At 40.7% G+C, this 26,492-nt stretch overlaps 2 protein-coding genes across 11 annotated transcripts in view; one reads left to right on the top strand and one right to left on the bottom strand.

Annotated features, from left to right (window-relative positions):
- Positions 1-1,147: 1,147 nt before the first annotated feature.
- Positions 1,148-16,342, bottom strand: POLR3F (RNA polymerase III subunit F). Its single transcript, XM_057702154.1, has 9 exons — positions 16,172-16,342; positions 15,010-15,127; positions 9,321-9,388; positions 8,756-8,823; positions 6,999-7,111; positions 4,563-4,706; positions 4,237-4,344; positions 3,182-3,373; positions 1,148-2,010 (listed from the first exon to the last, which is right to left on the bottom strand). The coding sequence occupies exons 1-9, from the start codon at positions 16,231-16,233 to the stop codon at positions 1,933-1,935; spliced, it is 951 nt and encodes a 316-aa protein (XP_057558137.1). The 5' UTR covers positions 16,234-16,342; the 3' UTR covers positions 1,148-1,932.
- A 245-nt stretch (positions 16,343-16,587) lies between these two features.
- Positions 16,588-26,492, top strand: part of DZANK1 (double zinc ribbon and ankyrin repeat domains 1) — a 65,952-nt gene continuing 56,047 nt past the window's right edge. For 7 of the 10 annotated variants that reach the window (XR_009048504.1, XR_009048505.1, XM_057703409.1 and 4 more), the window contains exons 1-3: positions 16,722-16,964; positions 18,620-18,736; positions 20,729-20,882. Coding sequence is in view for 8 of the 10 variants with exons in the window: in XM_057703409.1 (XP_057559392.1) it covers positions 16,949-16,964; positions 18,620-18,736; positions 20,729-20,882 (287 nt within the window). In the remaining 2 variants the exon portion in view is untranslated. Of the gene's footprint in view, positions 16,965-18,619; positions 18,737-20,728; positions 20,883-26,492 lie in introns of all 10 variants that reach the window. The other 3 variants (XM_057703406.1, XM_057703404.1, XM_057703403.1) reach the window with 3 other exon arrangements.

The raw sequence follows: 26,492 nt of genomic DNA, 5'->3' as shown, positions 1-26,492 counted from the left end.
TTGTCGTGAGTCTATAGAGTCGCGCAATTTGTTTTGGTCTAAATTTACTCCTGGGGCTTCCTAGGTGGCGCAGTGGTTGAGAATCCGCCTGCCAATGTGGAGGACACGGGTTTGATCCCTGCTCCAGGAAGATCCCACATGCCTCGGAGCAACTAAGCCCATGTGCCAAAGAAAACAAACAAACAAACAAACAAACAAAAAAATAAAGTTTAAAAAAAAAAACAAACTAAATTTACTCCTGTAGGATAAATATCCATTTAACTACCATCAGAGGTGCTGTATTTTTAAATTATTGTCTCTTTCTTTCTTTAGTTAATATTCAGAATGAAAAACATACTAAGAGAAAAAAGTTTAAAGGGGCTGTTTATTGTTTTAGCCAGATTGTAAACTTTAAAAAATCTCTGGCTTTCAAGATACAGTAGGAAGTCTGTATTGAAAACACAAACTGGTTCCTTCTTTCCACTTCTGAGTGTCCTCCAAGCTCAGTTTTCTCATTAAATAAGATGAGCGCCTCTGCGACAGGCCAGGTCCCAGGAAGGGCAGATACTGTTCTTAGCATTCCAGCTCTCACCAAGGGTGGAACAGAAACCCTCTGTTGTTTCAGGCTCCCAGATTCTTCTGGATCTTACATGTGTCCAATGATCTTTGTTTCAAAGCGCTAGTGTCATCAAATGCTAGTTCCATAGAGCTGGCCACAGAATTTACCTGGTTCTTAAAAGTTGGTTACTGAGCTTTATTTCATTTTACTGTTTACCTCAAGATAACCCTTGTGTTGGTTCTCCTAACTGCTGTTTGTACTCAGGCCTCAACAGAGCTTTCCTTTCCCTCAGTCCCACGCTTTCAGCCTGGACATAGAAACTTTTAAATGACTCTGTAAAGTGAAAATACAACAGCGGAGACCCTAAAAAGCCCTGTAGCTAACTTCTGTGCAACAAAACATCAAGTAACCTATTGTTTTCTATTTAGCTGAAGATGGGGACTGAAAGTGCTGTTAGAACCGAGGACAATTATAGTGGCTTCCTGCTTAGTTTAGACCTATTACACCATGAATTTCAGAACAGAATATGGAAACAAATCTAAAACAGGACAAGGAAGGAAGAATGATAATCTCTCCCTTTCCTAAATAAAGTGAATGGAGGACAATGGATTGTTTTTAGTTTTAATTTAGTTAAATAAGAATCTGGGGGAAATTCTAGCAAACAATACAATTGAGCCACAGAGTGAACCTTATAAGACTTTAACAAAGAAGAACCAGGGAAAATATTCCCCTGAGGATGATTAATATCCATGCACTGTCCACATATCCTCGACAACAGGCATCATCTGGGTTTGTGGTAAGTACAGAGGCATAACTGTCTGAAAGAATATTTCTGACATAAACAGTCATCAGTAGTGTGTGGAAAAGGGATGTCCCACTGTGTCCCCCATCCATGCTCCAAGTCTGCCTTCTCCCCTGCGATTCCTGCTTCCCCACTTTTCATTTCTTCTCAGTTAAACCACTGAGAAGGCAGTAACAGAAGTGGTGAAACTGAGCCAAATGTAAAGTATTCCCAAAGGAGACCTTAATAAATGACTTCAAAATGGGCCTTTTAAAGCTCTAGCTGTTATTAAAGTACTTGGCAAATGTGGACTTGTTCATTGCTTTTCCCGTGAATCATCAAAAGTCTTGAAAGCTTCAGAAGGTGGTCTTCCAGGAGTTCAAAGTATTTTACTTGTTGAAGAATGGATTACTACTAACCTTACCTGTTTCATATCCGTTGACTACCCCACCAATATAAATTTAGTCTTCACAGATTAAAAGATTTTTTTCTCAGCAGTAAGTCTGTATCTTGAAGCTTGCTTTCAAGGGAAAATGATGATTCCATCATGAATTAAGTTATTTGTTCCCAAAGTAACTTCATTTGCAAAATGTCAGTAAAGGTCATAGCTCTATTAAAATTCGAGCCACTCTGTCATGTAAATACAGTTTGATGGTGAAATCTCACCACCTTCATGGCAGTCATCAAAAACCTTTAAAAAAGAAAAAAGGTTATATTCAAACTGAAGTTTTAAAATTATTACATTATAGGTAATGTAAATATCAACAACTAAAAATTCTAACAAAATAGCCAAGACCCAACTGTTTATTTAAAGCAATATTAAAAACAAAACTTTCAAAGTGAAAGAGGTTAGGACTAGATATAAGAACATGCTGGAATAGGACCTGCTCTGTGAGCATAGAGTGAGAGACCTTTCACCGTAGCACGAAGCTGACCATGTCCACCTGTGCACTGGGCAGAAGGCAGGTAACAGGAGTCCAGGAAGGGAGATCTATACGCACCAGCGACTTGATCTCAACCAAATGTTTCATGTTTAGCCACCTTCCTATTTGTGAAGGGTGCTAAATACAAGTCCCAACAGGTTAGCCTCTTTTCTAGCAGTTGAAACCAGGGCATAGAGAACTTAGGCATGTAGACAATAAAACAGACTAGCAGCCCAAGAATATAAACGCCACAAGGGCTGGGACGGTGCCTGCAGCACACAGGTGGTTCTCAGAAACTATCCAGGAACCAATGAATGAAGAGTGTGGGGTGAAAGCATATCACCCCTGGGTGTGAGTCCTGGTTGTCATGTGTCAACTGTACACTCTTAGGTCTTCCTCAGCCTGAATTCCCTCACACTTAAAGGAAAATAATACCACTAGCTCCAAGGGACATAAGGAGGATTAAATCAGACCGCAGAAATCTTCAAGAACATGTCTGGCCCATAGTACGTTCTCAACAATCTCATTCCCTCCCTGCTTAGGTGAAATGATTAGCCCTCATCAAAAATTGTCCATTTTGGGACTTCCCTGGCAGTCCAGTGGTTAGGACTCTGCACTTCCACTGCAGGGGGTGCGGGTTCAATCCCTGGTCAGGGAACTAAGATCCCACATGCTATACAGCACAGCCAAAAGAGGGGGAAAAAAATGTCCCATTTGGGGCCAACAGCAGAAAACAGATTTCCTTAACATGGTTATTCTAAGAATGTAAGGTGACGATTTGTTCATTAAAGGTCTGTCATCAAGGTTACATGGAGGTTCCAGCAGCTCTTGGTCAACCCTGAGTTTGGGAAAACTTGGGTGTGCTTACTGGTATCAATACATTATGTGGCATTTGCACTTGGTGGCAGTAAAATGTAAAGTGAAGTCATTCTAACTCACCGGGCAGAGTCCGCAGGGGGCTCGGACCAATCCTGTGGGCGGGATGATCGGGCTGACTGCCCTGTACAGTTTCATGTGTCCGTCCACGCTGCCTACGGTACCTTCTTTTGCAGCGATGATAGTCATCTCCACTTTCCCATCATAGATGAGTGTATTCAAGATGGTCTCAATGTCTTCCATGGACAGCTCTACCTACAAAAGGGATATGTTAGAAAGGACCCCAAAAGGACAAGGAGACATCCTTTTGGAGGGTGTTAAAAACAGTAAAAGGGCACACTTCCTTGGTGAAATGGGGAAGGATTATGCTGGAGAGTAACTGAGAGCACGAAGAGGCTGAACAATGGCCCAGGTGAGCGCAGACTGTCACATGCCAGGGATAGAGCTCAGAGCACGTGCTGAGCTTGACACTTGCTGATGTCTTTCACCCTCCTAAGGAACATCTACATGTCTTGTAACATTTTTTGGCAAGAATTTGATGGAGATTTATAAAATGCTTGAGTAGAAAGGTACTTCAGACATCAAACAGTCCAAATTCCTGTTTTTTATATGATATCTTGAGCCCAGGAAATGAAAATTTGTCCAAGAGGTCACTTCAACTTCTTCTCTGATGGTGACCAGCATCGAGTACCGTGTCTGCACGTACAGATCTTCAGCAGAATGTGCCGACAATGCCACTTACAGCTCGTAAGTCAGAAAATACCAATAAATGACAACTGATATGATGACTAGTGTCTGGCACATATGTTGAAATGTCCCCAAGAGAGTCAAGAACTTGTCAGAACAGACTTTTGAATTTGGTAGTGAGGTGCACTGCCAGGCCTGCACTGTATCCCAGGCTCAAGTACAACAATTCAATAAGTGCCTGATGGCAATGAACACCGTTGCCTGACTGGCTTAAGACAGTACTTCCTCAAAGTGGGTTCTGCAGAATGTACACAGGTAGCACCAGAAAAAAGGGTCTGGGTCAGGTGTGCCTGGAATACACTGTAAACTACATTCCTATGATGAAGAATATGTTTCTGAAAATAAGACGAAAATTAGAAACTGGTTCTGACCTTACTGATCCCCAGTTCACAGATATACTTCCACACTTCATGTGACGAAGCAAATGAGCTATTTCTCTGTATCACTGGATTCTGTTTGCTTTCTCGTGCTGTTTCTGCCTGTAAGGGTAGAAACATAAATTTCAGGAAGAATACTGGTGCCTTGTGAATACAATTCATATAGAATGAAATCAACAACAGGACATATTTTGTTCAGTAAAAATGGCCAATTTCAATATTTTCAACTCCTATAAGATATGATATACAAGATTAAACATTCCTTATGAAGAAACTTAAAAAAAAATACTGAAAGTGATGTTTCCTCAATTATGCCTCACCTTGGTTTGTAAGAATTTAAAACACTGTTGGTTAAGCACCTCTACAAATTCAGATTCAAAATCCTGGTCACTGTACCAGGCTCCGCCGGTCACAGAGCGGTCTGGCTGCAGGTTATAGAGCATATACACCTTCTTTTTTGAGGCCTAGGGAAAAACACGCACAGTAGATGGTTAACAGGTAACAAAATAGTCTTCCAAAACTAAGACTTAAAAGCCCCCAAAGCTTCATATTTTGGAGCAGTTTGGGACTTACAGAATCACTGGGAAGATGGGGCAGTGTGCCCCCAGACCTGGTGCTCAGCTTCCCCTAGTATTAACACCTGACATTACCAGAGTACACTTGTTACAGCGAAGGAACCAATAGTGATATGTCAATATTAGCTATAAAGTCTATACTTCTTTCAAATTTCCTTCGTTTCTCCCTAATGTCCTTTTTATGGTCCAGGAGCCTATCCAGGATACCAGATTACATTTAGTTGCTTTGTCTCCTGAAGCAAATTTTGGTAGTGACAGTTTCTCAGACTTTCCTTGTTATTGATGAATTTGCCATTTTTTGAGAATTACTGAAAAAATTTCTGTAGGATGTCCCTTAATTGGGATTTGTCTGAGTAGACTGGAAAAAAGACCAGAGAGGTAAAGTGCCCCTCTCATCACATCATGTCGAGGGTACTTGATCATCACTACATGATGCCTGTCATCATTATAACATATCAGTGTTGACATTATGAATCTGTCACCTGGTCTGAGGTAGTGTTTCTCAGTTTCTACACTGTAAAGTTGCTTTTTTCTCTGCCCTTTCCATATGTGGAAGGACGCCCCCATGCACAGCCCACACTTAAAGACTGGGAGTTCGCTCTACTTCCTTAAGGATGAAGAGTCTACATAAATTATTTGGAATTCTTCTGCATGGGAGACTTGTCTGTTCTCCCCCATTTACTTATTTATTCAAACATCCATATCAGTATGTTCTCATGAATATTTATTTTATACTCTGGGTTACAATCTATTATTACTTTAGTTTAAAACTTTGAAAACATCATGCTAAGTGAGAGAAGCCAGACACAGAAGACTAGATATTGGGAATTCCTTGGCAGTCCAGTGGTTAGGACTCAGTGCAGTCACTGCCATGGCCCAGGGTTCAATCCCTGGTTGGGGAACTAAGATCCCACCGGCCACACAGCATGGCCAAAACAAAAACAAAAATAAAAAAATGCCAACAACATTAAAAAGATATCATTAAAAAAAAATTAGAACAGTGTGATGGCTGCAGAACACTGTGACTATACTAAAACCCACTGAATTAAATCTCAATAAAGCTGTTACTAAAAATAAAGATGTAGAAGCATGATAGGCAAAATGAAGCTAGGCATGGGTACACAGGGATTCATTTTGTTATTTTTTTATACTTTTGTATATATTTGAAATTATCCAATAAAAATGTGGATGAGAAATACTATTCTAAATGAGGGAGTGGTAGGACATAAATACCATTGATAAATAAAATGACTGATGAATATCAAATTCTTATTTGCTGAATTCTGTGTTCAAGCACCCCTTAATCTAGAAGCATGCCAGCTCCTCTATGCCTCAATCGGTGAAGCCAGCAGCTGTGTCTGCTGGAGCCAGCTCAGGATCCTGGAGCCCCTGGAGGATGTGATGGGGTCGGCAGGATGAGGAGGAGGAGGAATACCACGCACTGGAACAGATGCTCCACTGGGACAGAGCGCTTTCTGTGACTTGTTCACTAACGTATTCCAAGCACCCAGAACAGTGCCCGGCATATAGCAAATGCAGAGCAGATATTTGTGGAATTGGTAACCTCACATAGCAGATTGAAGTAAATTATCTTACGTGCTACAAAATCCAGGAAAAACATTCATGATTCTTTGTTGAAGAGAGTAAAGTAGTTTTATTAGATTTTTGAGTGGGTAAGACACTAAGAGTTAACTGGCAGTGACATACCTAAGCAGCATCTCCAAACCATCCAATATGAGCTAAAATTTTTAAAATCTTTTTTGATCAGTTGTTTTAAATCATGACACAGGGACTTCCTAGGTGGCACAGTGGTTAAGAATCCACCTGCCAATGCAGGGGACACGGGTTCGAGCCCTGCTCTGGGAAGATCCCACATGCTGCGGAGCAACTAAGCCCGCGTGCTGCAACTACTGAAGCCTGCACCTAGAACCTGCACTCCACAACAAGAAAAGCCACCTCAATGAGAAGCCCGTGCACCACAATGAAGAGTAGCCCCCGCTCGCTGCAACTAGAGAAAGCCCACATGCAGCAATGAAAATCCAGTGCAGTCAATAAATAAATAAATAAATAATTAAAAAAAAAAATCATGACATAGCTTAAAGAACAATAAAAGCCTGAAATATACTGGGAGGAATAAATGTACAGTGAACATTCAGGGGAAGAAAAGAGACCAGTACTCACTGCCACAGACTTAACAGCTTTGATAAGCTTCTTACTTTCCAAATTCTTTAGAATTTTGTTAATTTCTGTTAATGGCAAGTTGCTTTTGTATCGGATATCTCTGCTCCATATTCCTATTAGAAAGTAAAGTAAAATAAGTTAAACACTATAGGATGTGTGTTTCTTTTCTCATTGCTTATATCTCATTATAAATCTAGCAAAATATGTATATATTCTTGGAGCATAGCTATAGGAAAAATGACCTAGAGGCAAGAATCTCAGAGAGCAACAAAAATATGCAAAACAATACATAAGTTATATGTTCTATTTTCTAACTGGAAATTTCTTGGAATGCTAGTGTGGCACCTTTTAAAAATCATATGAAAAGGCCGTTTTTGTAAAGGAAGAAAAATCTTGAATGTCATTGAATTAACATGCCCTCCTATATCCCAACCTCTTTTTTTTCTATAAATTTCACTTTAGTTGTATATATGAAAAACAAACTTAAGTTTGGGTCAGGGTCAGCTGCCATCCTCAATGAGAGCAAAAAAAACTTTATGAGAGCATCTGTGTGCATGTATGTCCATTATTTATACAGCACTATATTTGAGAGAAGAAAGATTATAGTTCTTTTAGTCACTAAAAGCCTGTGCAGAAAGCTATGATTTTTCTCTCAAAGAAAGAAATAAGTGTTATATATACAAAGGGAATTCATGTAAAAATATTTTGCTGTGTTTTCTTTCTTTCTTTTTTTTTTTTAATAAATTTATTTATTTTATTGGCTGTGTCGGGTCTTCGTTGCTGCACACGGGCTTTCTCTAGTTGCAGTGAGCAGGGGCTACTCTTCGTTGCGGTGCACGGGCTTCTCATTTTGGTGGCCTCTCTTGTTGCAGAGCACAGGCTCTAGGCCGTGGCCTTCAGTAGTTGCAGCACATGAGCTCAATAGTTGTGGCTCACGGGCTTAGTTGCTCCACGGCATGTGATATCTTCCCAGGGCAGGGATTGAACCCGTGTCCCCTGCATTGGCAGGCGGATTCTTAACCACTGTGCCACCTAGGAAGTCCCTTTTGCTGTGTTTTCTTCCCAACATAAAGGCATAATAAGATAGGAAGTTTTTTCTTTTTAATAGAGAATGACTTCATATTTATTTTTAAAATGTTAATTTAACTTAACACATATAAAAATTATATTATTTCAGGTTACATCATAATTGTTGAAGCTAATATTAATGACTCAAATAGATCTTAAATTGTAATAACAGCAGTTTAGATAAAGTTCTTTAAGGGCAACAGGAAAGGAACTAAATAGCTGTTGAGGGAGCTACATCAGACATTGCCACACCGCACTAGGCATCCCTCAGGGTTTTCCAAGAACCAGAGAGATGTTATTATCCACAACTTACAGATAAGAGGAAGAAACAAAGGCTGCCGAAATTTAGCAGGTGAGGATTAAAAGAAAAAAAAAACCTTAATTTTTAATTTATTTATTTTGAATAGATAATACATTCACGTGGTCCAAAATTCAGAAGTTTCTTTCCATTCCTGCCCACAGCCATCTAGTTCCCGTCTCCCTTGAGGCAACAACAGCATCACTCCTGGGTGTCCTTCAAACGTATGTACATTTTATATGTGTGTGTGTGTTATATTTTCTTCTCCTTTTAACACAGATGGCAGCATACTGAACTGACTGATCTATACCCTGGGAAGCCAGGATCTCAGTCCCTATAGTATCTGGTCCTAAAGACAATGCTCTTTCTGCTTGTTCCTCTATATGCTTACCTTTATTTCCTGCATCCTCTATGATTTGATATACTAGTTTTTCTTGGTTATCTGATCCTTTCATTTTACTGCAGGGGAATAAAATAGAATTAAAAAGGCAAAGAGGTACATGATAATCTAATAATCTACATGACTACTTAAACGAATGAGCAGACAAGGTCATCACATTGACTTATTTACCAAAAGAAGGGCTTACCTTAAAAAGAATGAGACAGGGCTGTATGTACCAGAATGAAAAGATGTCCAAGATATAGTAAGTGAAAAAAACAAGTTGCAAAACAGTATGGATAGCATGATCCCATTTTTGTTAAAAAAAAAAAAAAAAGAAAAAAAGAAAAGAGATTATATATAAATATATGGTATATAAATATATAATCATCTCTATGTATTTATATATACCAAATTATTAAGAGCAGCTGTCTCCAGGAAGTGGAACTCAGGTGGGAGGTGAGATGATACACAAGACAGGTTTACATGATGCAATTCTGTACTGGCATTTTCCCTCTGAACATATATTACTTTTATAATATTAAAATTTTCTTAAAATAAAAAATTAGGTGCTTACCCAGCATTCTGAGAATCCTTTATTCTATACAGAAGGCCTGTATTGCTCCTTAAGAGATCCAACTGACCCTAAAGTTGTGTTTTTTTTTTTTTTTTAAAGAAAATAGCAGTGAATTATTTTGGAGATATATCAAAATCCAATGACAAACATTAATACATTCTTCAATATTTTACACATACTAAAATATCTTACCTCCCATAGTTGCCAGTTCCTCACTTGAGTACTTAAGTTTTTTTCCTACATATCCCATGAAATGTACATTTTAAAACTTAGCTCTTTATCTCACCATTTCCCCAAATATTAATACCTAACAATTTTTTACATGTTAGATCCTGGCTTGGTTATATGACCAATGTGTAAAGAATTTTAAACAAGCAGCTTTAGAATAATAAATAAAAATCCATATTCAATTCAAGTAAATTCAATAAATATATATAACATAAATAAATATAATAAAGTGTAATTTGTCTAAAAAAGTTCAAATAAAGGCTATTCATGCCAAAATATCTTATGATACAATGATTAAATAAAATTTACATTAGTATATGTGCTGCCGAAGGGAGCACAAAATTTACATTAATAGTAACATACTAACTGTGATTTTTGTAGTGTTACATGAAAATTAGGCAGAAAGGTCAACCAATGAATAAAAGGCCTGTAGTAGTTTTGTTTTCACACAAGTCACAAGTGAAATAAAGTATGTCTGCCCTGCTCCTGCATTTCCTTGGGTCTGAACTTAGGAGAACCCAGACGGCTGTACCACTGGGCTTCTGGCAGTTCAGGGAAGCAGGGCTAGGAGAGGCCCCCCTCCCATAGTTAAGGCTGGGCAGACCCATGGCTTGGAATGAGGCTGATATATGGATGAACAGCAATACTCTCCCTCCCTCCCTCGGACCACAAAGCCCAATTTGGAGGCTCCATTCAGTTGTTCAACTCAGCCTGTGAACATCTACTTAACACCTGTACTGTGATATACATTTTGGGGGGACAAACATGAATTTTAAAAGAGAATTACACAGCTAACTTTGATACCATTGGGTTGGCATTAAGACAGAACTAAGTAAAGGGTGGGATGGACTCTCGGAGAAGCAGCTTTGGCCCAACATGTGGGCTCAGGGAGGCTCTCTGGAGATGATAGCAGAGATGAGTCTTGAGGATAACGAAGAGTCAGTCTGTGAGGAAAGGGAAGAAGGGCCTGCTAAGCAGGGAAGACAGCATGAGCAAAGGGCCTGAGGCATGAAACAGCGTGATGTGCCAGGGAACCACAAACAATCTGTTCCCTCGAAAACTAACTTTTGAGGCAGAGGGATGGAGGGAGATGAGGTGGGTGAGGAAGGTAGGGACTCAGTGTGTAAACCCTGGAGTCCGGTCTTGAATCCCTAGAATTGAGAGAAGGGTTTCTGGTGGGAAAGTGACTTGGTCAGATCTGCATTTAAGACAGAGCACGCTGGTTGCTCTGAGGCACATGGAGCTGGGAAAACCCGTTAAGATGCACTGTAATAGTCCAAGTAAAAGCTAAGAGCCTAAACACATGCAGGGGTAGTAGGAATGGAAATAGGTGAACAAATTTGAAAACTGTTTAAGAGCTAAAGTCAGCAACACTCATGATTTATTAATAGTTACTCCCTTGCTTAAAATTCTTCAATAGCTCCACCACTGCCTACAGCCTGTAGCTGACAGGACTGGCAATAGGTGGGGTTGCAGAGGTGGTGAAAGAGAGGGAGGTGCTGAGAATAATTTTCAGACAGAAAGAAAAAGGCTAAAAGCAGGGGGAGGGGAGTTTCCGAGAACAAAAACATTTTTAATTGCCACACTTTCCAGCACCCCAGCTCTATCCTTCCTGGAGCTGAAGACCTTTACCACGGTGAATCGATTAGAAATCACCAACACTCCTTTTTTACTTTGGCTAGAACAGGGTTCAGCAATCTGTGCACTGCTTTTTTTTTTGAATTGAAGTATAGTTGAGTTACAATGTTATGTTAGTTTCAGGTGTACAACATAGTGATCTCATATTTTTATAGATTATACTCCATTTAAAGTTATTATAGGGACTTCCCTGGTGGCACAGTGGTTAAGAATCCGCCTGCCAATGCAGGGGACACGAGTTCGAGCCCTGCTCTGGGAAGATCCCACATGCCGCAGAGGAACTAAGCCCGTGTGCCACAACTACTGAGCCCATGCCACAACTACTGAAGCCCACGCCACAACTACTGAAGCCCACGCACCTAGAGCCTGTGCTCCATAACAAGAGAAGCTACTGCACTGAGAAGCCCGCGCTCCACAATGAAGAGTAGCCTCTGCTTGCTGCACCTAGAGAAAGCCCGCTCAGCTATGAAGACCCAAAGCAGCCAATAAATAAAAAAATTTATAAAAAATAAAAAAAAGTTATTACAAAATATTGGTTATATTCCCTGTGCTGTACAATATATCCTTGCAGCCAATTTATTTTGTACCTCTTAATTAGTTTGTACCTCTTAATTCCATACCCCTATCTTGCCCCTCCCTCTCCCCACTGGTAATCACTAGTTTATTCTCTATATCTGTGAGTCTGTTTTGTTATATTCATTCCTTTATTTTTTAAATTCCACATATAAGTGATATCATATGCGTATTTGTCTTTCTCTGACTTACTTCACTTAGTATGATAATCTCTAGGTCCAACCATGTTGCTGCAAATGGCATCATTTCATTCTTTTTTACCACTGAGTAATATTCCATAGTATATATATATATATATATATATATATATATATATATATACACACCACATCTTCTTCATCCTTTTATCTGCTGATGGACACTTAGGTTGCTTCCATATCTTGCTAATTGTAAATTATGCTGCTATAAACATTTGGGTGCATATATCTTTTTGAATTAGTGTTTTCATTTTCTTTGGATGTATACCCAGGAGTGGAATTGTTGGATCATATGGTAGTTCTATTTTTAGTATTTTGAGGAATCTCCATACTGTTTTCCACAGTGGTGGCACCAACTTACATTCCCACCAACAGTGTACAAGGATTCCCTTTTCTCCACATCCTCACCAACATTTGTTGTTTGTGGTCTTTTTTATGATAGTCACTCTGACAGGTGTGAGGTGAGATCTCATTATTTTAATTTGCATTTCTCTAAAAATATTGCTATGATTTATGTCAAAGAGTGTTCTGCCTATGTTTTCTTCTAGGACTTTTACGGTTTCTGGTCTTACAGTTAGGTCTTTAATCCATTTTGAGTTTATTTTTATATATGGTGTGAGGAAAAAGTCCTAATTTCATTTTTTACCTGCAGCTGTCCATTTTTCCCAGCACCACTTGTTGAAGAGATCTTTTTTTTAAATTAATTAATTAATTTTTATTTATTGGCTGCATTGGGTCTTCGTTGCTGTGTGGGTTTTCTACAGTTGTGGAGAGCAGGGGCTACTTTTCGTTGTGGTGCGCAGGCTTCTCATTGTGATGGCTTCTCTTGTTGTGAAGCACAGGCTGTAGGCATGTGGGCTTCAGCAGTTGTGAAGCATGGGCTCATTAGTTGTGGCTTTCAGGCTCTAGAGTGCAGGCTCAGTAGTTGCAGCACACAAGCTTAGTTGCTCCCTGACCTGTGGAATCTTCCCAGATCAGGACTCGAACCTGTGTCCCCGAAATTGGCAGGTGGATTCTTAACCACTGTGCCCCCATGGAAGCCCCTTGAAAAGACTCTTTTCCCCATTATAAACTGTTGCCTCCTTTGTCTTAGATTAATTGACCATAAGTGGATGGGTTTATTTCTGGGCTCTCTACTCTGTTCCACTGATCTATGTGTCTCTTTTTGTGCCAGAACCACACTGTTTTGATTACTGTGGCTTTGTGGTACAGTCTGAAGTCAGGGAGCATGACACCTCCAGCTTTGTTTTTTCTCAAGATTGCTTTGGCTATTTGGGCTCTTTTGTGGCTTCACATAAATTTTTGTATTATTTGTTCTAGTTCTGTGAAAAATGTCCTGGGTATTTTGATAAGGATTGCGTTAGATCTATAGATTGCTTTGGGTAATATGGACATTTTAACAATATTAATATAGTCTTTATTATTTATTTATTTCCTGGCCATACTATGCGGCAGGCAGGATCTTAGTTCCCCAACCAGGGATGAAACCCATACCCCCTGCAGTGGAAACACAGATTCTTAACCACTGGACCACCAGGGAAGTCCCCTTTTTAACAATATTAATTCCTCCAGTCTGTGAACATTGGATATCTTTCTATTTCTTTGTAGCATCTTCAATTTCCGTCATAAATGTTTTACAGTTTTCTAAATTAGGTCTTTCACTTCTTTGGTTAAGTTTATTCCTAGGTATTTTATTCCTTTTATGTGATTTTTAAACAAGATTATTTTCATTTCCTCTTTCTGTTAGTTCATTATTAGTATATAGAAAAAGCAACAGATTTCTGTAGATTAATCTTGATCCTGCAACTTTATTGAATTATTAGTTCTAATAGTTTTCTGATTGAGATTTTAGGGTTTTCTATATATAGTATCACATCACCCTCAAATAAGGACAGTTTTACTTTTCTCTTCCTGTTTGTATGCCTGGGCCCTGGCAGTGAAAACATCAAGTCCTAAGCACTGGACCACCAGGGAATGCCCTTCTTGATTTTAGAGAACAGGCTTTCAGCTTTTCACCACTGAATATGTTAGCTGTGGGTCTGTCATAAATGGCTTTCATTTTGTTGAAATATGTTCCTTCTACACCAACTGTGATAAGAGTCTTTATCATGAATGGATGTTGAATTTTGTCAAATGCTTTTTCTGTGTCTATTGAGATGATCATGTGACTTTCATCCTTCCTTTTGTTAATGTGGTGTATTACACTGATTGATTTGTGCATATTGAACCATTTTTGCATTCCTGTAATAAATCCCATTTGATCATGGTACACGATCCTTTTTGTATATTGTCGAATTCAGTTTGCTAACATTTTGTTGAGGATTTCCGCATGTATGTTCATCAGAGACACTGGCCTCTAATTCTCTTTTTTTTGGTAGTATCTTTGTCTGCTTTTGGTATCAGAGTAATAGTGGCCTCATAGAACGAATATGGGAATGTTTCCTCCTCTTCAATTTTTGGGAACAGTTTGAGAAGGACTGATATTTGCTCTTCTTTATACGTTTGGTAGGACTCCCCTGTGAAGCCATCCAGTCCTGGACTTTTGTTTGCTGGGAGTTTTTTGATTACTAATTCAAGTTTACTATTAGTGACTGGACTGTTCAGATTGTCTATTTCTTCCCGATTGTCACATGTTTATTCCTTAACTGTTTACTGTACTTATAGTTGATTTTTCCATTTTTGTCTTTTAATTGTCATACTAGCTTATGTAAGTGTTTGGTCCAAAGCCTTTACTATGTATTTGCCTTTACTAGCAGTAAGAAGCAAATAGAAGGTAGGAACAGACTATTGCTTATATGTAGATGTGTGCCGCTATGCACCTTAGTGACAGTTGGGTTACTAAATGTAACAGTTAAAATACAAGTATTTCATTTGCCTTGTAAAATGCATATTACTTCTTTCCTTAATTCAGGCAGTCTGAGCTGCTTCTCGGTTTGGAGTCTTATCAGTCACAACCTAACACACTTTTGAGAATGGTTTCATGACTACATAACAGGAAGTAGTGACGATCACAACATTTAAGTAATTACATGAGCTAGCTGGAGTTACCTTACCATGGACAACAGTCTGTTGATGGCCACTGCCCGCTGCTGGGCTTCTATGTGCGGCATTTCATTCTGAATTACTTGGTCCGTGATTCCATGAGGGAACTGGTGACATAATTCTATAATTCTAGGAACAAAGGTATTAACAATATTCATGTTTTTACCTATTTCAAGAGGCAGAAGGGGAAAAATACAAGCAGAACAGTTTGGAGGTGTGCCTTTTTTTTCACATTTGGCAGATAATCTAGGTTTCTGTAATGGTTCTGAATCAAAGCATGTTAAAAATGAGGAAGCTTTTGAAATACAAATTTACATCTTTATTGTATTTAAGAGAAGCATTTCTTCTCCTTATTCATATGAACTTTAAATTTGAACAAAAGTCAAATGTAAACAGAAAAACACATTAAAGCTGAGGCTTCTGTTTTCTTAGATGGACAAGCATGACAAAGTAAAGAGACAGTGCCTTGGGTAGCCATAAGTCTGTAAACAGCAGGCAAACCAAGCACTTCTAGTGGGAAGTCAAATTTTTCTACAATTCACCACAACTGGGACGTGCTTTTGGAATTATCCCTAACAAACAAAAGTAAACCCAAATTTTCACCTTGTCTTAGGATCGTCGCATGTGTTATTCATAACAGTTTAAGAAAGTTGGGGTCTTTTAAAACTATGTAGTAACCTAAAAATTGCAGAGCACGGTAGAGAATATAAAATCGGCAGACGCTTTGGGTGCCCTAAAATCTTCACTTAAACACTGCACTGAAACCACCTGGCTTATGTTGCTTCATAACAGAAATATGCACCCTAACTTCGGCTAAACATTCTACCACGGAAGTTCCCTTAGTGACAAGGGCGATCCTGGATCAGAACTTGAATCCACAAGTACTGCGAGGAAAACGCCGAGTCTTCACTCTGGGCGTGGATCCCCTTAATGTAGGAAAGAAGAGCATCAGTCGAGCTTCCCCAACAGCACCAGGGAAAGGTCAGCTACACAATCTTGCAAACTGTCCGACTCGTTCTGAACTTGAGTTCTATCTTCCGGGGAAGGGAGGTGGGTTGCAACACCCGCGATCCCTTCCTGCGCGTACAGTGAACTTGTGAGGGTCGCGGAGACGGGGTCCAGAGCCTCGCGGGGGCTCGCGTGCCGGGATGCGAGCCTCACTCACTGATTTACCTGTTTTCGATTTCGACCGGATCCGCGTCGGGCGGCTGCACCTTCACCTTCACCTCGGCCATGAGGGCGCAGGTCTCGACCGCTGCGGGAAAGAGATGCTCACACTTGCCGGAGAGCGAGCCGGGGAACCCGGGAACCGGTGAAGACAGCGCCAGGCCAGTGCAAGGGGCCTTCTTCCTCGTGTCGCAGGCGGGCCTTCCTTGGCTGTCGCTTTGAGGTGGCCAAGCCGCGCCTGCGCCGCCTCACTCGCGCGCGGCGCTACAGCTTCTTATTCTGGTTTTTCCAGAATGTCTGTGCCTGTTGGACGAACGAGCCTGCCTCCTACATTCAGGGGTGGGACGCCACCTTGTAGCGCTTTCCAACCTCTGTGAAGGCACATTCTCGGACGCCTACGGTGAAGCCTGACGAAAGGAGCTCGAGGCGGGTACCAGTCTCGCGGCCCAGCGCTGTCTCCGGGCGGGGCTAGTTGCTAGGAAGCCGGGTTCCTGCCAATCACCTGCCCAGCTCTCAGTGGGCGGGGCGCGGCTCGCAGCGTCTTTGGTAACCCGGACCGCAGTGAAGGAGAGGGCGAAGGGCGGTGAGCAGTGGGCTGCCTGGGTGGGGGCTGCGGAGGTACCGTGGGGCCCCCAATCGGGTCCAGGTGGCCGGAGGACGAGGAGGAGGAGGAGGGCATCCCTCACTCCAGCTGAGAGCTAGCGGGCGTCCTTGGCTGCACCTGAAGGACGGGGACAAGGACCAGACGGGGTTCCGGATCCGGGCGGTGAGGGGGCAGTCTGGATGGAAGGATTGCGGGGTAGGGGATGCTGTTGACGCCACACTGCCATTTGGGCCTAGCGGATCGGTCTACTGATTGATCCTCTTCGTTCGGGGCCGAGAGGCTTACCCACTGTCAGCCTTCCAAGGGCAGCTCCTAGTCGCCGCAGGAATTATTCCCTCCCCGAATGTTTTTATTTTGAACTAATTTTTAACTATTTTTATTTTAACTGCCTCTCACTTAAATGAAAATGTGAGGATGGACAAGCTCCAGAGTCTATCCACCCTTCCGTAGGGGCTTTGCACCACTCTCTGTATCTGTATCTGCAATTTAAATTCTTAGCCTCTGACCTGGAACTATCCAACCAGGCATTAAATTCACTGCTTAAATTTAGTTATCTCATCTTTTGGTTATAGTCTGTGACAAACCTCAAACCAAAGCGATGTTAAGGGCAACATTATTTGTTTGTTTGTTTGCTTATTTATTTATTTATTGCTGTTTGGCTTGCGGGATCTTAGTTCCCCCATCAGGGATCACATCCCGGCCCCTGCAGTGAAAGTGCCGAGTCGTAACCACTGGACTGCCAGGGAAGTCCCAGAGCAACAATATTTAGAATAGCAAAAACCAAAACTAAAAAGAAACTAGTACATGCCTAAATGCCCAATCACAAATTGATACATAAAATTATATAAGTACTTGGAAAATTGTAAATAATAGCAGAGGGTGCAAGAAGTGCACTATAAAAGTTGTTTTAATATAGATTTTAGTTGAGTAAAATCTATGCATCCATTATCATTGAAATTTGAACAGACCATCAGCGATATAAATGGGTGCTGTATTAAGATGTGGGATTTTTCCCCCCTGGATCCTTTATGTATTAATAATTATGAGCCCCGCCCCCACTTTCAAGGAAAAGATCACTGAGGCCTCCATACTTGTACTTAATTATTTATAAATACAGTAGATGGCGTGGGAGACTTTCCTGTTTGTTGCTCACTGTTTATATCCATGCCAGCTTTGTTCCAGCCAAGGTGTTGATCCTCTGCCATCCTTCTAAAGCTTCTTTTGCAGCTTTCACATGCAGGAACCAGCTGGTGACAACTGCAGGGCTTTGGACCTGGAGCTTTCCCAAAGGAGTTGGTCCTAAATTAACATTTCACCTGCGTACAGGTGTACTTCTGTTCCTCTTGTGTGCTGATTTGCCTGATGCCAAGAGTGGTGGCAGGAAAGGGTGGTAGTGATTCAGTGGTTGCCCAGGTTGGGTCATCAGTGATGGCCTCTGCTTTGATGAGTTCACTTTATTTGCCCATTTAAAATAATTTTGTTCCCTCATCCCATACATTCATGCTTTTCCCCCCAAAGTGAGGTAAATATTTAGATAAAACCCCACACAAGATTTCAACAGCAAAAATACAGCTGAAACAATAATTATTTCAATTAAAGATGGTATTTATATTAACACAACATTGTAAATCAACTATACTTCAATTTGAAAAGAAGGACCAAAAAAAAAAAAAGAATTGAAATGAGTCTCCCAAAAAATAAAAAAGATATTTGTAAATGATAGATTAACAATATTCTCTTTAGTTTTTACTGGTCTTGCTGTATTTGAACGAGGTACCTCTCTTCAGTGTTTGTGTTCAAATTTAGGTGCCCACTGGAATTTATTTTCATCCACTTTTTTTTAATGTAAGGAGGGGAAATGACTGCTGGTTCAGTGTGTGTCCCTCAAATCATACCCCTGCGGGTGCCTCAGCCAGGAAAAGCCAACCATGAAATTGATAACAATACGCTTTTGGAAATGAAATCAGGTAAGAATCAAATGTACTTGAAATCATTTAAAATAACACTGCCAAATTCTTTATATTCATTTGATTATTGACTTACCTCTTGGCATGCTTTATATAATCAGGATCTTGGGAAGTCTGTAAAACTTCCCAAATTTGAAACAGTCGTGGTTTATAGAGTGGTATTTGTATAGATTAAAATGGTTGGCTCTTGCCAACCTTCCATTTGTGTCGGCAATAGTTGTAGCAATGCCTTGACTCACCTTAGCCAGGGGAGGATGTCCTGATGCTTCCCCAGACGTTCCCAGGGCTCTCATTATTTTTCTGGGATATTGGTTTGACCTGCTAACACAGGCTTCCCCATCAGACAGGTTGGAGAGTGAATCCCGGCTTTGAGAATTTCTGGTGACCTTCAGTACCTTGCTTTGCCTTTTTGAGTCTCAGCTTCCTCACTGTAAGAGAGTGATAGTATGATCTACTGTTTACAGCCATTGTGAGGGTTAATGAATTGACGTGATGTGAAGCACACAGGGTCTGGCACATGGTAATGCCAAAAGACATCTTATCTATTTCTGCAGAAATACAGCCGTGAATGCATTTTATATTAATGCCAGGAATACACACACACACACACACACATACACACACGCACTTACATATATAATTAGCCTAAGAAGGAAAAGTTTTATAGATAGAACATATGAACAAATACTTATTTAAAACAGACTCTGACTTGCAGCCACATGGACGGACCTAGAGATTATTACAAATATTTGTTGAATGAATGAGTGAATCTTAAAATGTAAGAAATGTGAGTTAAAACTATGAGATACTTTTTTTTTAACCTAGGAAAATATAAAAGAAATATTGGCAAATATAAAAGAAAAAATAATCACACATGATATGGCTGAGATTGTGAGTAAACACACACTCCCATGCCTTCCTGGCAGCAGTGGGAATTGTTTCAGTATCCGTGGAGGGAAGTTTGGCAACATTAACTAAAATTACAAATGCCCACAGCTTTTGACTCAACAGCACTAGTTCTACTTATTTTACAGATATAGTTATAAAAAGAACTCTTTACGGGGTTATTCATTACAATGCTTGTAATAGAAAAAGAAAAGGAAGGAAGACAGTTTAGATGTTCATCTGTAGGGACTGGCTGTTTGCCAGTGATTCATCCATAGAAAGAGAGAATACAGTGCAGCCATTACGAAGAATGGAGATGCTTTTCACATACCAATATAGGACAAAATCCAAGAGAGATTGTTAAATGAAAAGAGAAATGTGTGAAACGGTATGATCAGCCACCATTTGTATATAAGGAGAGGGGGAAATAAGAATATGTATATATACGCCTACATGGATGTAAAATATTTTTGGAAGGATAGTTGATATTATTTGGTTGCCTTTGGGCAGCTTATGTCGGGTGGGAGGGAGAGTTTTCATTGTATATCCTTTTTTGACCTTTTGAATCTTCGATCTTATGAATTTATTACCTTTACAAATGTTCTAAGAAGTGTAAGAATCATTTACCTGGTCCAAATAAAATATAACAAAAGCATTTCTTAAGCAATGCTCAAAGAATGAAAAATTAGCTTCTGCTTTCTATGTAGATATTGTGGTCTTAAAATTCACCCTGCTTGATCTGTATCGATGCCCTATCGGAGAGGCAAAATACCATAGAGCTTCAAGAGCATGGCCTATCTAGCTAGGCTCCCGTAAGTCAAACCACAACTCTGCTGTTATTTAACAAGTTTCTTAACCTCTCTGGGACTCAGTTTCCTCATCCATAAAGTGGGTATAAAATAGGACCTATCTCATAAGGTTGTACTGATAAAATTAGCTAATTCATGTAAAGTACAGTGCCTGGCCCAAAGAACTCAATTATTGTTAGTTATTGTTATTCATTTCTACAGTATGTACAAAAATCTCATTAAATAACTGACCCATAGGTGTTATTCAGGGACTTACTACTTTAGTGTTCATTCCAGTTATCCTGTTTGGGTTTTTCAGACACCCCAGATGTCAACATATATTATACCCTGGATGGCAGCAAACCTGAATTCTTAAAGAAAATTGGTTATGGTGAAAATACTACCTTTAAGTATACGAAGCCTATTACTCTGCCTGATGGAAAAATACAAGTTAAAGCTATTGCAGTCTCTAAGTAAGTAAAGAGCATAATGATTAAGATAATTTATATTTATTGTGTTTTAATTTTATTTATTTCAGTGAGAATCAGTGCTGGATTAGAAGGACACTAAAGAATAAGTTATCTTAATTTCAGCATATATCTGTAACTTTTGTGTTTTGTTTGTCTTTTATTGAGTTATACTGTAAAGTACACAAATCATAAGGGTGCAGCTCAGTGAAGTGCTGTGTATACTAACACTGTTTTTAGTTTGAGTTCCACATTGGGATTTGGGGAAAGAAGAACCTTTTCAGGGTTTGGGACCTCCAAAGAGATCTGGCTGCTGTGGGGAGAATTCTGTTTTTAGTGGATGGTTCTTTTCTCCCCAGGACGTAGCCTACGACCACCATGGTTCTCCATCAGATTTTGTATTGACTTTATTGACCTTCAAAGCTACTGCCATTTCAATTTGTTGAACATTAGCTACTCCATTCTTTTCTTTGTCCTTTCTTTCCTAGTCAATGATTTTTTTTTTCATTTTCTGATATAGAAACACCATTTAATTTGGTAAACTTCACCGTGGGTTGTAGAGAAGAAAACCCGCAAATGCTTTGCAGATTTGTGTGTTGGGTTGTAGAGAAGAAAACCCGCAAATGCTTTGCAGATTTGTGTGTCTGTGATAGAGGAATTATTTTGTGCAGCAAGACAGGTTTGGCCACATTTTTGAAAGACTTTTAAGCCCCAAATCAATATCTGGCTGGCCCAGGTAATTTAAACGAGACTCCAGGCTCCCCCTGCTGGCTGAACTACTGCATGGCTTTTTGACAAGAGCTACAAATTCTACACCAAAGATGATTGCTTGGCATTAAAAATTTTTTTTGATTAATAAAATAAAAATAAAAATTAATAAAATAAAATAAAAGTAAAACAAAACTACCCTCTTCCACATTATTATTCTTTATTAAAGATTGGAGTCTGTGGCTTTTATGACTTGCCAAACCATTTCTATTAAAACAAGTCATCTCAATTATTAAAAATTAATAAGCTAATTATTCTGGTGCTCAATGCTGCAAGGCAGGCCCCTGTATAAGCTGCAGATGGTAGTATAATGAAGTAGTAATTAATGACTATGTAGTTCAAAGGTGTTAGTAACGCTTCCAAAAGACTGATTGTTCATGCCTCTCCCCATCTTGCTCTGTATTCACCAAGTGTCTGCTCTGAAAAACTGTTAGTCTTTCAGATGTGCTCAGCTTAGGGAAAGTATCTACACAAAAAATTTTATGAGTTTTCAAGGCAGAAAATTAGTGCTTGTATCCATTTGTGATAAAATCGTTCTTAAAAGGAAATGAATAAGAGCTTTGCCATATATGTGCTTTCATGTGGCCGTATGTATGTCTATGACTTTCACAGCAGAGAACGGTTGATGAGGAACACAGGTGGGCAGGAGGGGCCAGGGGCTCGGGAACATCTCAGCAGAGGGAGAGGGTTTCAGGTTTTGATGGTCCATGGATTCCTGGTCTAGTCCAGGGTCTGCAAACTTTATGGCATCTGCTTTGATTCTTTAAAATCCTCCTTTGTGGTCAAGAGCTTCTTAACTCTGATATGATCATTTTATAGTATTTTGGCAATGAACTTGCGTGGTTCTCCCTTTTTTGTCAATGACCTTAAACGGTGGTGAAGAAAAATCAAGCTGGGCTGAGGTAAAAACTGCTTCAGCTGAAGGTAGGTAGTTGGCGCAGTCAGAGTCACCTGAGAACAGTCATTTTTCTTCAGCAGAATCAAGAGGGACGTCCCCATTTTGCAGCACTGATTAATAAAGTAAATGTATGTGCAGGCATCTCACAGGCATCCGTCTGCAGCCCCTGGGCCTAAAATGTTGTGTTTGGGTGGAGGACAGATCCAAATGCTGTCCCCAGAGGCAGCGACAAAGGCAAGAAGATGCTGCCTGGAGCGTGGGAAAGAGGATGGAGTTTGTTGACCTTCATGCGAAGGGAAGGCAATAGAAGTGGGATTAAAATCCAGATGTGGCCTTTGGCATCTCAGTTTTTCATTTGTCACATGAGGTTAATAGAACACCTTTGGCAGCCATTGTGAAGGACAGAGGTGATACACTTGGGATCAGGCAGGTGGCAGCTTTCGTTACTGTTGTTTGTTGTTTTTCAAATTCTTAACGACGGGCTAACAGATTGCTGTTGTGGGACCCGCCTCAAAAGGCCTGCCTCGTATTTGAGAACCTTATGCCTGGGTGAATAAGCCGTTTCTACTCAACCCTTTATGTTCCTAAACCAGAGGTTCTCAATTGAGCATAATTTTGCCCCAAAGGGGACATTTAGTAGCATGGGGAAACATTGTTGGTTGTCACGCTGGAAATGGGAGTGTGTCAGTGGCATCTGGTGGGTGGAGGCCAAAAGTCCTGCTGAATGTTTTCCAGTGCACAGGCCCGCCCCCACAGCAAGGGATTACCCAGCCCCAAATGTCAGTATTTTACAGTAGGTTGAGAAAACCTGGCCTGGACACGTGGCAGAATTCTTCCAGATCCAGTTTCTTGACTGCCTTGAAATCCTTCAAGTAATTATGGTGTTTTATTGAGAGGATAGTAATCTTTGCAGGGATAGAGCTGTGTGTAATTTTTGCATGTCAAGTGTACCTTATATCAGTGTTCCTCAAGATGCACGTTTATGGCCTCGGATTCCAATCCTAGCAAAAATTTGTGTGTGTTCAAATGAGATTTGGGCTCTGAGTAGAATTCCTAGCTCCAACCCCAAACCTAAGCCTTTTTGGGGATTACAATCAGAAAATCCTTCTACCAAGCAGGCCGTCTGAGCTGGTTTTTGGGTGACAAGGTCCATGGGTGAGAGCCCTGGCTGGGTCCCCATGGATAGGGCCAGGGCCAGCTGTGGTGGGGAGACAGCCTAGACCTTAAAAGGGGTGGAGCAAGTGGGTGGGAATCAGGCTCCTACTCAGAGTCATGGGGCCCGTATGTGTGCCATTCGTCAGGATTTGAATGGTCCCTGGATGGAGATGTTTGTGATGGTTTATGATGTCCAGGACATGTCTCACTAGGGGGACCAGTGTATCTTGGCTGACAGAGCATGGGCCAAAGATGAGCATTCAGATGAGATGGATGTTAAGGGAATGAGTTCAACAGGCAGTTCATCTGAAAGACCGTCTGTGTCTGCATCCAGATCTGTATCTGTAAATTTGGTTCGTTACAAAAAAAAAAAGCAAGACAAAACACACGCTTCCCCAAAGTTTAGCCACCCACAAGTCACTCCAGCCAGGGAACATGCCAGTATCCACTGATCATGTTATTTCTTAAATATTGTCACTCAGTGATAGGTAGTGGCTGTTTAGAGCAATAGTATATTTCTGAGAATTTTTTTTCTCCTTCTAAAAATGTGGCTTACAATCTCTATATTGGTGAATGTTAAACATTTCTCAACTATTTTGGAACTGATGTCTATTCATTTCTGAATGTTTACTTAATCAAAGAATTTTAAGCATTTGGGGATACTTATTTGCATGAAGTTTCAAGAATTTTAAGAAATAAAAAAACTGACATATAAGAAATCTGAGAAATTGCAAAAGAAACGATAATGAAACAGATAAAATGAATCAAAGGCCAATATGAAAATCAATGAGCAAAGCAGACAAAGAAGCACTGGAGAAAGAAGACAGCTGGCACTGTAAACAGCATGAAGCTCCTGGGAGATCAGACAGAATCACCTGAGTTCCAGCTGTGAGCTTTCAGTACAAGTTAGTGGGAGTGAGAGTTAAACATATCAAACAAATACACCAACGCCTGTTCACCACGATGTGGCAGAGCCTGCTGGCTCTTCCCGATGTCTGTGTTCCCCTTCTTTAAGAATCACAGAGCCCATGAGTTTTAGCCGGACACGTGCTTGCCCAGAAGAAAGCTATTTCCCAGTCCTCCTTGAAGCTAGCAGGAGCCACGTCACCAGGTGTGGCCAGTGGATGCACGTGAAAGTGATGTGACAACTTCTGGATTGTGCCCTAAAGGAAGGGGTGGGCCATGGTTCCCGCTGGCTGGAATGTGGCTGTGGTGGTCAGCCACGTGGGGTCAGAGGACATGTGCAATGTCCTAGATATGGTGGAGCAAAAAGGTGGAAACTCGACCGCAGGCCCTGTCACTGTGGCTCCTCTGCACAGCTCTGGGTGGATTACTGCCTGTTGCTTGTGTAAGCCACCGTTGTTTCAGTTCTGTTTTACAACAGCCAAGCCTGTATCCTAATACACTAGGGACACATCTCAAGCAAATACCGACAGAGAACATATTCAAGGGTACAGGTGATCAAAAAAGGCCGACCATGTCAGATGTTGGCCAGCGTGTGGAGAAACTGGAACCCTCAGATGATGCCGATGGGAATGTAAGATGAAGCAAGCAAAAAGTTAAAAACACTGACCATATGACCCAGCAGTTCTGCTCCTGTGTATCTGTCCACACGTGTGGCTGGACCGGCCCTCGTTCTTATTGTGATTGCAAGAGGCCCTCAGCAATAATCATTAGGAAACTTTGAAAGAGACGAGGTTTATTACCTACAAGTCCTGGGAATTAGGTGGCACACAGTGAGGTCACAAGTAGAGAGAAAGAGACAGAGGGGTGTGTGTGGGGAGTTGCGGGGAGAGCGAGGAAGGGAGAAATCATAGGCCAGAGGCTCTGCTTTTATTGGGGTTGAGAAGGGGGACCTAGGGTTCCAGGGGCTCACCTTTATTGGTGAATTTTAAATGTAAGAGCGCAAATTTACAACGGGAGGAGAAAACACAAGCAGCCCAGTTGGTCAGTCATCGAACCAACCAAGATCTCTAAGATAAAGGAGCCTCCATGGGGGAGGTGGCCTGGGTCTTTATCTAGTCCTGTGGCCAGCAGTGTGACTACTCAAGATCACCAGCCTTTGAAGTGGTTGCCTCAGCAAGCAGAGCATAAGTCAGGCACTTGCATTACAAACAAGAGGAAACCCAACCTCCAGGGCTTATCCTCCAAAGACTCATGTGTGAGTGCTCATAGCAGCATTGTTCATAATGATCCAAACGTTGGAAAAAATACAAATGACCGTCCACGGGGGAGTGGGTAAACACACTGGTACATCCGTAAAGCAGAATAGTACTTGGGAATAAAGATGAACGAGCTACTGATCTACGCAACTACATGGATGAATCTAAAAAGTAAAAAAAAAAAAAAGGATGGGTAAAAGCAGCCAGACTTGTAAGACTCTATCTGTATGATTACATTTATTTTAAATTTCTAGAAAAGGCAAAACTATGGAGACAGAACGCAGATCGGTGGTTGCCTGAGGTGGGAGATGGGAGCAAGGAGTGACTACAAAGAGACCCAGGGAACTTTGGTGATGGAAGCATTCTAAAACTGGACTACAGTGGTGGTTGCACAGTTGTGTACATTTACAGAATATCATCAAATTATATACCTAGAGCAGGTGACTTTTATGTCATATACATTATACCTTAATAAAACTGTTAAAAAAAATAAAGAGTATAGATGAGCTGCTGGTTCGGAGATGAAGTCACCGCCAGAGTTTAGTTCTGGGCAGCTCTGCATTGCTTTCTCATGGGGCTTTTATTGCATCTGAGAGGAGCAAGATTAATTGTGAAATATTACGAATAAATTGA

The sequence above is a fragment of the Hippopotamus amphibius genome, chromosome 12 (assembly GCF_030028045.1).
Source record: "Hippopotamus amphibius kiboko isolate mHipAmp2 chromosome 12, mHipAmp2.hap2, whole genome shotgun sequence".
NCBI classification, from domain to species: Eukaryota; Metazoa; Chordata; class Mammalia; order Artiodactyla; family Hippopotamidae; genus Hippopotamus; species Hippopotamus amphibius.
This window is presented reverse-complemented; position numbering and strand designations above follow the sequence as displayed.

Excerpts from the sequence above, each read along its gene's own strand:
- POLR3F (XM_057702154.1), bottom strand. The coding sequence starts at position 16,233 with ATGGCCGAGGTGAAGGTGAAGGTGCAGCCGCCCGACGCGGATCCGGTC. Across the intron at positions 4,345-4,562 it reads TTAAATTCTTACAAACCAAG|GCAGAAACAGCACGAGAAAG; the intron begins GTGAGGCATAAT and ends CTACCCTTACAG. Across the intron at positions 3,374-4,236 it reads GTGAACTGGGGATCAGTAAG|GTAGAGCTGTCCATGGAAGA; the intron begins GTCAGAACCAGT and ends TCCCTTTTGTAG.